The sequence below is a fragment of the Pectinophora gossypiella genome, chromosome 14 (genome assembly GCF_024362695.1).
Source record: "Pectinophora gossypiella chromosome 14, ilPecGoss1.1, whole genome shotgun sequence".
Lineage (NCBI taxonomy): Eukaryota > Metazoa > Arthropoda > Insecta > Lepidoptera > Gelechiidae > Pectinophora > Pectinophora gossypiella.
Genome location: NC_065417.1, coordinates 5,553,216 through 5,567,894, shown reverse-complemented (window position 1 = coordinate 5,567,894; position 14,679 = coordinate 5,553,216). Strand labels below are relative to the sequence as shown.

The following is a 14,679-nucleotide window of genomic DNA, read 5'->3' as shown; positions in this document are numbered from 1 at the left end:
TACAGTTTCAATACGCTCACCTTTGCCTCATTCTAAAAATAAACTGCAGTACAAGGAGATATCGTTATCTCCTACAAGGTTTCTAAGGAAAATTCTCGTATTTACCTCTTGGTTGTATTTAATTTTGCAATCAACATGATAAAGGTAACATTCAAACGTATTGCTTACTTAATACTTACAAATAACGAGTTGATGTTTCAGACACAAAATTAGCTCACAACTATATTCCCGATGAAGGACTCTTCAGGCTACGTTTTACAAAAACAATATAGATGGCGCTGTAAAGATTTTCCTTTGTTCAACCTTCTAATTTCATGGATAACAGACATAATGCATCTTTGATCTTTGTTTTTGGGTATAAATGATGACCTTTTTTTAACACCCAGGCACTATTACATCTTCCATCCTAATTATTCTGATCACAATAAAGAGAAGCAATATAGGTTCTATAAATAAATGTGATCCAAATATCAAACAACAGTTATTTTTATATATGATTTTGCCATAAAATTGTCTTTTTAAAAAAAATATGTATTACCCGAGTAATGAGAAAAGGGGTAATTAACTCGTCAAACGTCGATAGCGCCATCTATATTATTTTTGGGGAAACTAGTCTCGAAAGTCCCTCATCGAGCTAGTCAGAGATACAAAGATGAACTAAGTATCCGCGATACACAGAGTTTTCTGTTACACGTGATAGGTGATTAGCTATATGGCTGTGTATAATGGTCGAGCCAACTGTGTTAGTGAACATTGCACTTGAGATAAATTAATTACTCATTGGTGCAAGTCCGCTGGAAGGTTCAATTCGAACCCACGACGCTCCCCATTTAAGAAGGAAGTCCATGCCACACAGGACAGTGACATTTTATTTTAGACACGATTGTTTCATAAACTTGAATGACAAAAACTAATCCCTTGCGTGTAATAGCTTACATAACGCAGAACTATTAGAACCATGAAATCGATTGAAGGTACTTAGATACCAGCGGATGATAAAGCTAAGTACATTAGCGTCCGTACGTGAATTGGAAGAATAAAGTTTGTCCTTTGCGAGTGCGCATTACAGAAAAAAAACTCTAGTTATTTATTACTTATTTTAACAACTACATTACAAAATCACACGTTTTTAAGCCTTGGCGCCATCGTGGATCTAGTCCTCGAGACGTTCGGATACACATATTTATTATTCATTTATATTTTGTGTTCAAATATGTATTGAACAGCGAGAACACAGTCGATGTGGAAAAACATCTTGGTATATAAAACTATTCCAGTTTAATGGTATCTACGTATTTGTACAGTTTTTACGCAGTATTTAAGTATCTTGTATCAGCTTGCCAACTAATTATGGAAATAAATTACTACGGCCAAACAAACGGCTTAAAAATGATATATTTACATTACATATGATAGACGATAAGCACACAAAACAGACCATGTCTTTTATTAAATTACTTATCAACATAATAGTATAAACATCCAAATTCTAGACGCGTTTCATAGGACTGATAAATCTGGCGGAAGAAAAAACTTAAATCTTATTTCAGTGTACAATAAGTGTCAAAAAGAGATAAAGCTGCTTTTAGTTCTGGGGCCCTAGACAAGTTACAATCGATTATGACAATCGACGGTGACAGTGATAAAAACAAAAGGGATAGATATGTCGATTCAAATATATTCTAATCACTATCATTCTCGATTGTCATAATCGTTTGCAACTTGGTTACGGTCCCTGTTAAAATTAGTGGCTGCCAAAATCAGCACCAATAGCGTACTCTGATTGAAACATTGAATCTGCAAACGCTCCAACATGAATACTGAAAGGAAGCTTCCTTTTCCTTTCATTCAGGAAACTTTACGTACATCTTAGTTAAAACTATTGCTAACGTATCATTCTCCATTGTTTCCAGACGTGAAAGTACCGGCGGCCATGATGGCGCCCAGCGTATTCCAGAGGACCAAGTCTCCGCGATCCTCGCCCGGCAACCTGTCCCGGAAACTACAGGTAACTATTAACCATGGCCTTAAAAAAATGATTTGATTAGTTCACTAGACATTCTATACATATGTACCCATACGCCCGCTCAAACCCCGATACCGGACTTGCACCAATGAGTTATTCATTTAAGTGCAAGTTTTAGTAACACAGTTGGCTTGACCATGGTGATATGGCTCACCACCTATCACGTTGGTCTAACAGCCTGTTACGCGACCTTTGGGATATAACATAACATAAGCTCATGACTAGCTTATGTTATGTGTTAGTAATCCAAGTCGGAGACCATCAGCCGCGTATTGTGAACTCTAGCGAATGCATTGGCTATTAGCCTAACCACCACCACCGCAATGGAGAAGCGTGGCTATGTATGCTCTGGTACATTGAGTGAAGGCCTGTGCTCAGCAGTGGGACATGTATAGACTGTTTATGCTATGTTATTTGCATTGTGGAAAATAGCGCTTGTTGTCTTTTAGAAATGAACATTCTTAATATATATAAAGGGGGTCGGGTCACTACGTCGCAGACAGCCTATCTCCGAAGAGAATTAGATAACATCACTGGAAAAGTAAAATTACGTAAACGCCAAAATATCCTAAAATAGCAGTCCATGTTATAATTGTGTAGAAAATGAAAAAATGACGTACTATTCCGTTGATGTCATCTAAATTAGATAGATGGATAAAAAGTTGTGATAAAAAGTCGAAAAAGACTTTAAATGGATTTTTCTCAAAATGGCCTTCTGACGCTTACATAACATAACATAACATAACAAATACTTTATTGCACAAACAGGAAAAAAAAACAAAATACAAAACAAAAGAGAAATAGAATTAGTACAATAGGCGGCCTTATTGATAAGTAGCAATCTCTTCCAGGCAACCTTTAAGTATAGGAGATATTGAATATTAAGTAATATAGGGGGATAGTGCAGCATGGGAATACTTGTGCATATAAAAATAAATACACTTTCGACTACATAAACTACATAATAATAATACACATAATTATAATTGTTATAATAAATAAATACGTAACGTACGTACGTACGCTTACGTAATTTTGCCTTTCCAGTGACGATAAAATTGCAGTGATCCCCATGATCAAGAATAATCTCCTTAGTAACAACAACATTGTCACCGTTTCAGAACGGCACAGATCGATCAGCGCAGCCGGAGCCGGCAGCTGACTCCAGTCCTGGCAATTCCATCTCTGATGCTGAAAACTTCGAGTGCTACGGCGAGGCCGACGGCGATGGTGCTAATGCGTAAGTATTATTATAAACTGCTTATTTTTATACTTATTAACGAAACTCTACAGACCGACGAAGAAAAAACCAAATATATGTAATTATTATATTAGCTTTAATACAGTAAACTTTGAACTGGCGTGCGTGTATGAAACGATTGATGAATGTGGAGGAAGCAAAAGAAGTGTGTCAGGAACGAAGCAAATGGAATTCCATAGTCTCTGCTTAGGGCGGAAAAAGGCGTGAGTTTACTATAGTAGAAACCTCCGGTGCTCTACATCAACATTTTGATAAAACAGAATTTGTGCAGGAAGTTGATGGTCGTGACCAAAATTGACACGAGATTTTATGTATTCTAAATTATATCTGACACCTATAAAAAACGTGTACATCACTATCAAAGAACCAAAATAAGGTAAACGAGAAACACACAAAAGACCAAAAAACCCAAATCTAAACTTCCGTTTACACGTTCAGTTTTAATAGCTATTTAATGCCAAAGCATTGCTTTTAACTGTCCTCGTAAATAGTTAATTACCCTCCTTTGGTGTAGTTGGGTAGACAGGTCCAAACAGAATAAAGAATTTACGATCATATAGGAACGGTCAATGGCCGACGGACTTCCGTACTTAACTATTAGTTTGATATCCCCCGTTACATATGTTATGGTCTGTGAACAGTAATATCTTGTCTATACTTACCGGTAAAAGTTTCCTATAGTAAATGAAGGGAATAAATAATGAAAGATATTCTAAGACCATGAATGAAAGTAAGGTTACATAATAAAATATCTAATATTTACTAGTCTCTATACAATAATGCAGCATTTACATAAGATTCAGAGAAACAAATTTTAGGACCTAAATACAAATATGAACCCAGTAATGCTCCCTGCGTAACGTCATAATTTGTAAAGGCATTTACGCTAAATAGCAGCTAATTACGTTGCCAGAATGTTGACTACACCGGAGGCTGGTAATTATTAATTTGATAATAAAACATTTAAGTAAATAAATAAGTAACTAAAACCGACATCGTCTTTCGTCAATTTTGACCTGCTATCAAGTTACAATTTATTGGAATTTTATAACGTCTATTTTCTTAATCTTAATCCGCTTTTTTACTGAATCTCCTCTACTTGGACCAGTCTTCACCATCCTCATAGCATAGGTGACATCATTCTCTTTCATATCCGCTTTCTCGCCATCTACCAGCGTTTCTTGATTGATTTTAAGGGAATATAATACCACGTTATCGATGTGATACTCGTATCCACAGCAATGGCTATACGTATGGTCGATGCGCTGATATATGTCGCTACCTCTATGATTAGCCGGTATGACTTCCTGTGTCAGATGGCTGGTTGTGCAATGTTTATTGACGTGATAAACTCGCCAGTCGCCACCGGTCTTGGTCACTTCCTTACTCTTTTTGTAATTAGTTTACTTGTAAATTACACCAGTCTTTCTTTTCCTTTAGTTATATATTCGAATATATTAGAAAAGTGTGTTCGTATCATTTTATAAATAACAAAGTAATGAGTTGTACTTCCAGGTTCTATACAGGGTGTTAGTGACATCGTAACGAAAAAAAAAATGGAACGCCTATTTTATTGTACTAAAAACGATGGTGGGTGTTTTTCTTGTCGCAAATGTTTAATTAAGATTTTCAATTTTTACTGTGCCGCAATGTAAGTCGAACAACGCGCCACACAGACGCTAAACTTACGCGCGGCTACGTTACGCGTGTGAGATACGATGTTGATATCTAGGTAGGAGTTTTCATTCTCTTGTATTTAGATGCTTAGTAGTGGTTCAACGTTTAAAAATGTTGTTTGTTGAAGTAGAACACCTACTGCCACGATTTTTCACGCACGGTACCTACCTACCAGTTATTAAAACGTTCCTAACTTATTAACAATAAAAACCCTACTCTTGCCTTACCTTAATTGTTATTCCTTCGGATGAAGTACCTAGGTAGGTACCCTAGAACATGTCACGTCACGTAGGTATGCAACATCGCGTTTCCTCCGCGGTAGGTAGGTATCACACGCACTCACAAACACAACACCTTGCTCTTTAATAAACATCAACAATCTTCCATACTTTTGCGCAGTAAATGGTCTATGATCTATCATCATAGTCGACACTACTCATTTACAGAATGAAACAAACACTCACAAACACGAAAAAAATATCCTCGAAAAACATCACGCGATTCGGGTCAAGCTTAGTATTCGACTGAGCGGAAGCGCGCGGCGGCGTTAGCGCAAAGCATCAAAGGCGCCGACTAAGGGCGCCGACGACGCACCGGCCGCGGCCGCGTCGAGCCGACGACTAGAGAGAGAGAGAGAAGTATGTTTATGGTGCAAGTGACAGAGAAAGAAATAGTATCTGTTCGTATGCCTACTTTATTGGCGAGCGTTGCCCTTGACCCGTGCGCCGGCTATTCACCTGCGCATAGCTGAAGTTGTAGATATGTTATTATTATTATTGATGACATTGATAAAATTTAATAATTAGTAATTTTTATTTGTTTATTTTAAATGTGCGTTCTATGCAGCTTAAAACACAATATGGGACTGAAAAAAATCTATTATTTTTATGAATTTGGCGACAGGAAACTTCACTTGATACCTATCAACTCAAAGAAATACCTAGTATCTGTTCGTAATGCCTACTTTATTGGCGCGCGTTGCCCTTGATCCGTGAGGCTATTCACGTCCGAGTATCCATCAAGACAGATCAAACAAGCCCTAACTCGGAGGTCTTGCGTCCCAGGATCCTTTAATTATGTCTTAGAACCTTCTTGGCCTATGTGGTCCAGTGGTTGAGCGATGGGATGCGGAGGGTCCGGGTTCGTATTCCGGTGGGGACATATCACAAAAATCTGTTTATAAGGCCTTTGGTTGGGACGTTACAGGCTGATCACCTGATTGTCCGAAAGTAAAATGATCCGTGCTTCGGAAGGTACGTTAAGTCGTTGCTCCCGTCTACTAGGTACTTATGTAAGCACGTAGCCGTTACATGAATATTGTACACAGAACAGGATAGGTTTAATTAGTTCTTTACTGATGATTTAACAATGAGATTTAAAACTACGAATAACTTAGTACTTAGTACCTCGGTACGGTACCAACATGTAACAAGAAAAATAAGATCACTCCACTCGGACATTTTTTTTCTTTGAACATGCCGACATTGCCTACGCGGCGGAGTTGCCGAACTATCGATAGGTAGATTATCAATTGTTGAACTTGAAAATTGTCTAAACTATCGAAAGTAGTGATAGTACATTTAGATCGATACTAGCGATAGTACCGATAGGTCTTGCTTTGTAACAATAATGGGTATTGATCTATAAGATTTATTTATTTTCGATTTTTGTGTAGCGAGGTTTTGCGTAGGTACTTACATACTAAGGTGGTGGATGGTTGACATAGTAGGTAACTAATTACCTAATCTGTGGTGGTTGTGTTAGTTGGTTGTTAGTTATTCTAATGACAACAAAGAATACAATTATTTACTGTTTCAACTGTTTTAGGTAGATAATGGCCCTGATTCCTATGAGTAAATGAATGAATAACCCGGTTGAATCAAAAAGGTATCTCGCTGGTAACTTAATTCTGTCGGTTGTTTTAGATTTCTGCTTAAAATTGACGTGTATTCCATAAATTTTATGCCTGTTGATTATCCGTCCATTTAAGAATAAGAATAAAATAAATTTATAATTTACGATAGACAGAGAAAGAAATAGGATCGGTTCGTAGTGCCTACTTTGTAGGCCGCGCCGCCGGCGCCGCCGCGCCGCCGCCGCGCCGCCGCGCCGCCGGCGTGGGGCGCGTGGCGCGCGGAGCAAGGCGTGCGGAGCGGGGCGCGCGGCGCGGTGCGTGTGGCCGTTGACCCGTTCGAGCAGCTGTTGTCTCCATTACATCGAAAATTTTCGATAATTTGTCATTATTGTTTTTTTTATTGAAATTTGGGTTCTATGCAGCTAAAAGCACAATATGGAATTGAAAATAATTAAAAACAAAACTCAAAATTTCATGAATTTTGCGACGGAAAATTCCACTAGATATTAACTCAGAATCATGGTCTGAATCATCCCTTTCAGTATTCGTTACGATGTCACTAACACCCGGTATTTTCGTTATTAATTTCTAGAATTTCTGTTATGTTATTTAAATTCTCAGAAACTACCATTATGTTGTCCAATAACACAATACAAGTATGTAAAAGATCTGTATCTCTAAAACACACTTAACCCAACTGAAGCATGTATTATATAATTACCGGAAGCATTTCCATAGACTATGGACTACTCGTACAAATAAATCCATCACTTTACTGAATGTCATCATATTAGATATGAGCAAAATAATAAGCAGCATGACATACTCGCAAGTTCTGTTTGTGTGGTCGCTATTGATTCATGGAACCTTATTTTACTTCGTTTATGTGATTATAACTACTGAACTAACTTTATATTTTGCTCTAATAGAGTGGAAAATGGCACTCGGAGTCCCGGAAGCCACCTGAACAGACACTCCTGGACAAGAACCAGTCTAAGAAGAACCCCGCCCAGGTATGTATTACAGGTTTTCTATTCATATTTTTAACTGGTAACTCTATTAGTGCTTGTAAATGCAACAGCGCCTTCAGAATATTCTTTTAAACTACATACATACATACATAAACTCACGCCTATTTCCCACCGGGGTAAGCAGAGACTATAGAATTCCATTTCCATTCCAATCATTTCCATTCATTTTCCATTTTTCTTTTAAACTAGTAGTGTTTTTATCATCTATGAATTTATTTTGGATCACTTTTTAAGGGGGATTTTTCGGCTTGGTTCCTAGAATTTTAAGCCATTTTCGTCACACTATTTTCTTTCAGTGACTCGTTTGTAGAGTACTTAACTTACTTAAGTAAATGTCGATTTTTAAAAAACATAACTGTATTACTCTTTTACGTCTTTTGATAATATTTTATTTTTAATGCCTTGGTAATTTTGTTTCTTTTGGAACACTGCACATAGTCGTCTAAACATTAAGTTTTTTTATTATTTTTGTAATTGTTTTCTTTTTTTAAATTCTGTTGTTGTCTTAACTGTTGTTTTATTATTATTATGTTTTGTTTTTATTTATTTATTTGTTATGCGCACTTGTGTTTGCTTCTCACATATTGTGTTCTCTTCCATAGCCATCAGGAGAATCTCCCGCATCGCCGATGGGGCTCCATGAGACAGTAAGCATTAATTTTCCATTTTTATTTATTTATTTTATTCTAAATTATTTTTATTTTATATATCAAAACTTTCTGGGCACCACTTATTTGTGTCATAACAGCGCCATCTGTGTAGCTTTGTGTGAACTTTTATTATTTTTAAATACTACTAGCGCCATCTGTTTATTGTCTGGCGTACTATATTAAAATAACAGATTTAATAATGTGGAAATGTTAAAAATCATACAAATAAGCAAATAGCATATCGTGACATTTTCATACGATTTAAGTTTGTTCGTCTTCTAATCGTGTGGGGTGTGAGGTAGATTTAAGTTTGTAAAGGGATAAAATAAGCAAAGAAAAATAATTTTACTCTAGTACTAGAAGAAACAAATGAAGTCATCATCTTAGTGTCAATCATTGGCAATTTATCGCGGTTTCTTTTTTTACATACTTACGGTACATTATTCATACAAATCCATTACCTTGAGTCTAAATTAAAAAAAAAAATACTTAGATTTAATAAATACTTCAGCTCTTCTTTCTTCGGTGCAGTATTGTATGTATTTATAAATCAGCTTTTGAGAAAACGTTTTCATATCTTCTATTAAAACTGGTTATATTTTTAGTAACCGATTTCATAAATTAAAGTTACCAATTTGGCCCGTATGTATATGGTAATATTGTTGGAATTTCACAATATTCAAACAATTTCTATTTTTTATTGAATTAAATATCGTCCAAGTTAGGAAATTAGTAGTGCAAGTTTCATCAAAAAACTATAACTCTACTTGGAATAATTTATAACAATGAACTCGTTGATGTCTTTTGTACGAAGGAAGGCCTTATACCAGTGTTAGAAAGTAACGTGAAACCGTTATAGGTCATTTAATAATATAAGTACTATCATTTGGTGCAGATTTTAGTAGATACCATATAATTATTATTTTATTTTAAGTTATACCTGTCATTTTCTTATCCGCCGAAAAGGAAAGGGACGGATGATTGACAGCTGTTACTATAGTAGCGAATAATCTTTATAATCTATGTCTCCAGCTTTTGGATTGTTAGACTTCGTGTTTGAGTCTCCATCTTTGATAGATAATTTAGATCATCGTATTACGATAGCAATAACATGAAAGTTAAGAACATAAAATAAAATATTCTGACCAAGACAAGCCATAAAAATATTAAATTTAAAAAAATACAATTTTCTAAAACTGGCAACATTATTTACTATCATCCAATCACAAGCCGCGGTTGTTACCAAAATAACCAGTTTCTATTTTTAAATATTACATTTTATTATTTATTTTCTCGACCCTGTGGTGTCCTAATGTGACAAGTTGCCTAACACCGAGAGTTTTACATTTCAGTCCAAATAATGTTTATATTGCAACACTCTCGACCGACCAAAGTAATATTGTGGTTAGAAACCCAATGCTTAATACTGCAACAACTTCAGAATTGGCGCTAAAATGTCGCTCTCTTTGCTTTGTTCGTTACTAGAGGTAAGTATTTTACTATGATGTATGATTCAAACCTTCATGAAATCTACGTCGGTAGGTAATAGCTAAATGTACTATGACTATGACTATTTATCTGAGCTATTACAGGAGTCATATCCTAGTAGTTAATCACAAGGTTGCTAGGTATTTGGCGCCAGATACGTATATCTACCTACTAAACACGAATGAATCACTGTTGTCGAGTCCAGCGACACAAATAATTAAGATTTTGTTCAACAACTCCAAAATTAGTGCTGGGGAGTTAAAAAGGCCACATCGAATTAATTCATCTAAAAAAGCAATATTGCTATTTGACATTTGTTCGCATTGCGCACTTACTTTTGTATGCGCAAATGAGAAATTACTCTCTGATGCTCACTTATCTTTAGTGCAATTAATAAATAGGGCTTGTTTTAGATTTATGAAAATAAAATAAACTTCGTTCTGTCTTATTATTTATTTATTTATTTATTTATTTATTTGTACACAATAGAACACAGAAAGAAACACACAAAGAAATCAGACAGTACAGGTAAGCTTATCTCTAAAAAAGAGATTATTCGACATCAATGGTTAATTAATTATCTTTCACTTCTCAAAAGAATATCTTAGTAATGTTAACAGTTGACTTACTTAATGTTACATAACGAAAGGTACATTCTCACTACAATATTCTCGTAATTACTATATTAATCTCGTAGTTTTACATTAAATGACTATTTTTTTTAAGGACAAGCCCTTTTATGATAACTAACTATACGTATTACAAATTTAATCACCACACTTTTTAATAATTAACAATATTTACATTCATTACGCGAACGGTGTACCGTAAAGTACCTAATTGGCGAATGTAACATTTTACGGGCGCGGCGCGGGCGCAGATTCTCCTCAAGAAAGTGAACTGTGTTCCAGACGGCTGCTTACCGCACGTTTCAGTTGCCCAACCATATAACCGCTTATATTCTACAGTTGTAGACTAAGCTAATTAACTAATTGCAAATAGATAATGACTTTCTATGATAACTGCTTATATATAATGAATGGATATATAACGCCGCATCGTCAATAGCCATCATCAGGTGAGATTGTGGTAAAATCAAACGGGTCGAGTAGGTACAGTCATGAGCAATATAGGTAATGTACCCAATTTAGGACTCTGTCGCACTAATATATTTGACATGTAGTGAGACTTACAGTTCAATTTGTCAAAAAAGTTAATGTGACATGGTACCAAAGTGTATACATACTTATTATTTCTCGTGACCGTACTAGGGTACAAGGGGAAATTCTGATTGCTAAATAAAGACAGATCTAAAACTTACGAAAAACTTTTTATGAATAAAAATAATAGCTTATTTATGAATTTTAATCAAGAAAACGTAATAATAAATACGACATTTTAACGCGTTATTCTGTGACGTCACAGTGTTCTTTTCATACAAATTCCATAGTAATTTCGTGTTTTGACGTTTAGTAAAAAGTAACTGATTTGACTAGTTGGAAACTAGCCTATTGTAAGGAGAAAAGTAATCTAATAGTGTAACTAAAATTTCCCTCTTCATTTACTTAATGATTTTTATTTAATATTATGTGCATCTAAACGGTTAAACTGCTTCTCAATGTTACAATTTATTCTGAATAAGTTACTACCTCGATTTAATATTTAACTATCGATTGCATAACAAACCGTTTTCATACATCTTTAAAGACGCCGCTTCGACTCACTTGACAAAAAAAGTTTACACAAACACCTTGAACGAGTGCGGTGCAAATTGTATCGTGGGACGTCCACAAATAAGTTTACAATATCAACCACTCTATCGAGACCTCTCTCATCTCATCTTGCAGTCATTACCGGGTTGTTAGTCTCGTAATAGTGCGGACAATGGGAGGTCTAGTGTCGTTGGTCATGATTCGAGAGCTAGTGACAATGGCATGACGTAAGGCAATCACTCGCGACTGTCATTTGTCACGAATCTGCAGCCTCGTGCAACTATCGAGTCAATGTTTTGCTGTTATGTTCTTTTTTTGCGTTCTGAATTTATTTACAGTCCACTTTTAGTTTTATGTCTTCTTTTTAAGCGGCCGTTTAATTATACTGGTATGTCGCTACTCTGTGGTATGCGTACCAGTATGGAACAGACATTATTTATTGTCCATTGTAATCCTTAGTTTAGTGCGTTGAACTTCATTCTTATTCGCTGATTTAAGGCAGTCAATGTCAAGTGTTCGTTCAGATCAGTTTTATTTTATTGGCTTATGGATCAGTCTTTAGGCTAAATAATGAAATTGCCTCTAAAAAGCCTAACTTTCGTGCACTGCATTGAAACGTGTGCCGAAAAAACACAGGAATTTCCTTTAACATCAAAAGAAAAGTTGGCGATAGTTTCGCACATCGTAAATCCGTTCTACTCGCATAGGCATAAGCAATTATCGGTATCCGATTAGCATGTCCGATATCCGAATATCGCTGTATCGCAGCGATATCGCTTCGGTCGACAGGCTGTGAGTTGGTTAATAATTTAATAACGGACTCGCACAACCTTACTGTGTCGTTGTAGCGATATCCGGCATGAACTCTTTACGATTGTGCAGTAATTTCATTAGCAATGCGTCTCCTTTGGGTCTAGAATATTAGAAAAGTAGGAAAATATAAAATGTAGGTAAGTTATGCGTACCTCCTACCTTCTTAGTTAAGGGCATCTATTCGTGTAACTTCGCTAGAATACGGAATATGTATTTTTTATCAAATACTTAAAAGAAAGTTCACGTCAAAAACGCAACTTGAATTCTATTAAAATTCCTTAGCGAAAATGAAACTAGACACGTGGCCCAAATGCACAAAAAATGTAAACAATTGGGGCTCTTGCTAGAATTGTGCAACAGATTAATTATCCGCAATAAGAAAGGAATGTAAACCTAAAAATTCGATGGAATTTCTGTGCGTGAGCGAACTGGATGAGGTTTCGCTACAATGCGTACCTTTACCGCGCTCATTTGTGGATAATTCATGGCTCGCGGCGCTTGCGGCTAGCTTACTGCCCAGTCCAAGTTGCGTCGGATGCGTCAGTCCCTCAGCCCGCGCGACCCACCACGCTCGCGCCTCGCATCCATACTGCCCACTGCGTTCGATTAGTTGTTAAATTCGAATAAATTCAAATTGGAATTCGAAAATTCAAATCCAAATTTAAAAAGTGCATTTTTTACTTTAAATTAATATTATTCCGGCCAGTGAAAAAAGTTTTTATTATTTTTAAAGTTACATGTGTGTTGTGCGATGTGATATCCCATATGCGAATCACGTCCATGTGATTGTGGCGGGATTGTGTTCGAAACGGTGTTACCATTTGTTTGTAAAGCTGGAGCGGAACGGAGTATACGAGTACATGCATTACAGAAAGCGTCCTTACAGGTTAGATTGGTTTTAAACGACTAATTGGACAGGCATTTGTAATTAGTGGGTATTTAGTATTTACTGGTTTTTGCATCATTGGCGTCCTTTAGCGCCGCATATCAAGTCGTGATCAGTGTAGTACCGTTCCCAGTAATATTACAACTTAGTGTACATTGCCAGCAGTAAAAAGGTGCAAATGTTATTAATAAACTAATCTCAGCTTCGAGACTGCCCTCACGATCATGTCAATGTGACAGTTCTCATAATATAAAAACAGGGACTTGAGCATGATTTTGAAGGCAGTCTCAGCTGAGATTGATTTATTAATACCACCCTTAGTCTTTAGGCAGATCGGATCAGAGTACAAGAAAGAGAAATTTGAAAGAAAAGCAGCCATGTCCTTACTATTAAAGTCTTTACTACTTTGGGAATATTCCCAGGGACTGCACATCACTGGTCGTGATGCGGCACCGCCCGCTTCCGTCGCCCACCTTATAATCTTTAACCATGTTTACTTCTGTAACACCGGGCTTAAGTCCCGGTTTCCAAAGGATGTTGAACGACTTACAATCCCATCTCTTGTTAATAATTTAACAATATAAATGTTTAGATTCATCTCTTTATACATTCCATTGTTCGGAGATCTCGTTCTGTCATAGAGCAATATAATGTACCCACTTTAGGACTCTGTCGAACTAACATATTTGACATTTAGTGAGACTTACAGTTCAATTTGTCAAAAAAGTTAATGTGACATGGTACCAAAGTGTATACATATTAATGCTCGTGACCGTCCAAGTATTTGTCTTATACTATTTTCCTTGTCAGGTAGGTTTGAATACGTCTCTATTGCTTTATGTAGTATGAAGTAAATATTGTAAATTACCCGAGTTATGTTTACCAATTTAGTTTCGTAACATCACGAGAAAACATGTAATGAATGCTGAATGTGATGATAGTTTTTGGCTTTCCATCAGTTGCGAATCCATTGTTTCGCTTCTGCCGTGTTTCATTCAATAAACAATTTGTATTTACGCACACTCAACTTTTTTTTACACCAATATATAGGTACCTACATACCTATATTTGAAATACAGGTACAATCTACTTTAAACAATTTGACTTCTTTACGTGTATTAGTACAATTATTTACTTACTTCGAATAATGTAAATATAAATAAGATAGATAGATAAATAAAACACTTTATTGAGCACAATGGCCACATAATACAGAGAGAAGGACAACATATACAGAAAAGAACAACAGGCGGCCTTATTGCTCATGCATCAATTTCTTC

At 36.0% G+C, this 14,679-nt stretch overlaps 1 protein-coding gene across 4 annotated transcripts in view; it reads left to right on the top strand.

Annotated features, from left to right (window-relative positions):
* LOC126372481 (rab11 family-interacting protein 4) overlaps positions 1–14,679 on the top strand; it is a 120,802-nt gene that overhangs the window by 45,325 nt on the left and 60,798 nt on the right. For 3 of the 4 annotated variants that reach the window (XM_050018274.1, XM_050018272.1, XM_050018271.1), the window contains 4 exons: positions 1,914–2,008; positions 3,148–3,266; positions 7,749–7,832; positions 8,453–8,497. In XM_050018274.1, coding sequence (XP_049874231.1) covers positions 1,934–2,008; positions 3,148–3,266; positions 7,749–7,832; positions 8,453–8,497 — 323 coding nt within the window. In that variant the 5' untranslated portion in view covers positions 1,914–1,933. The remainder of the gene's footprint in view (positions 1–1,913; positions 2,009–3,147; positions 3,267–7,748; positions 7,833–8,452; positions 8,498–14,679) is intronic. The other variant, XM_050018273.1, reaches the window with a different exon arrangement.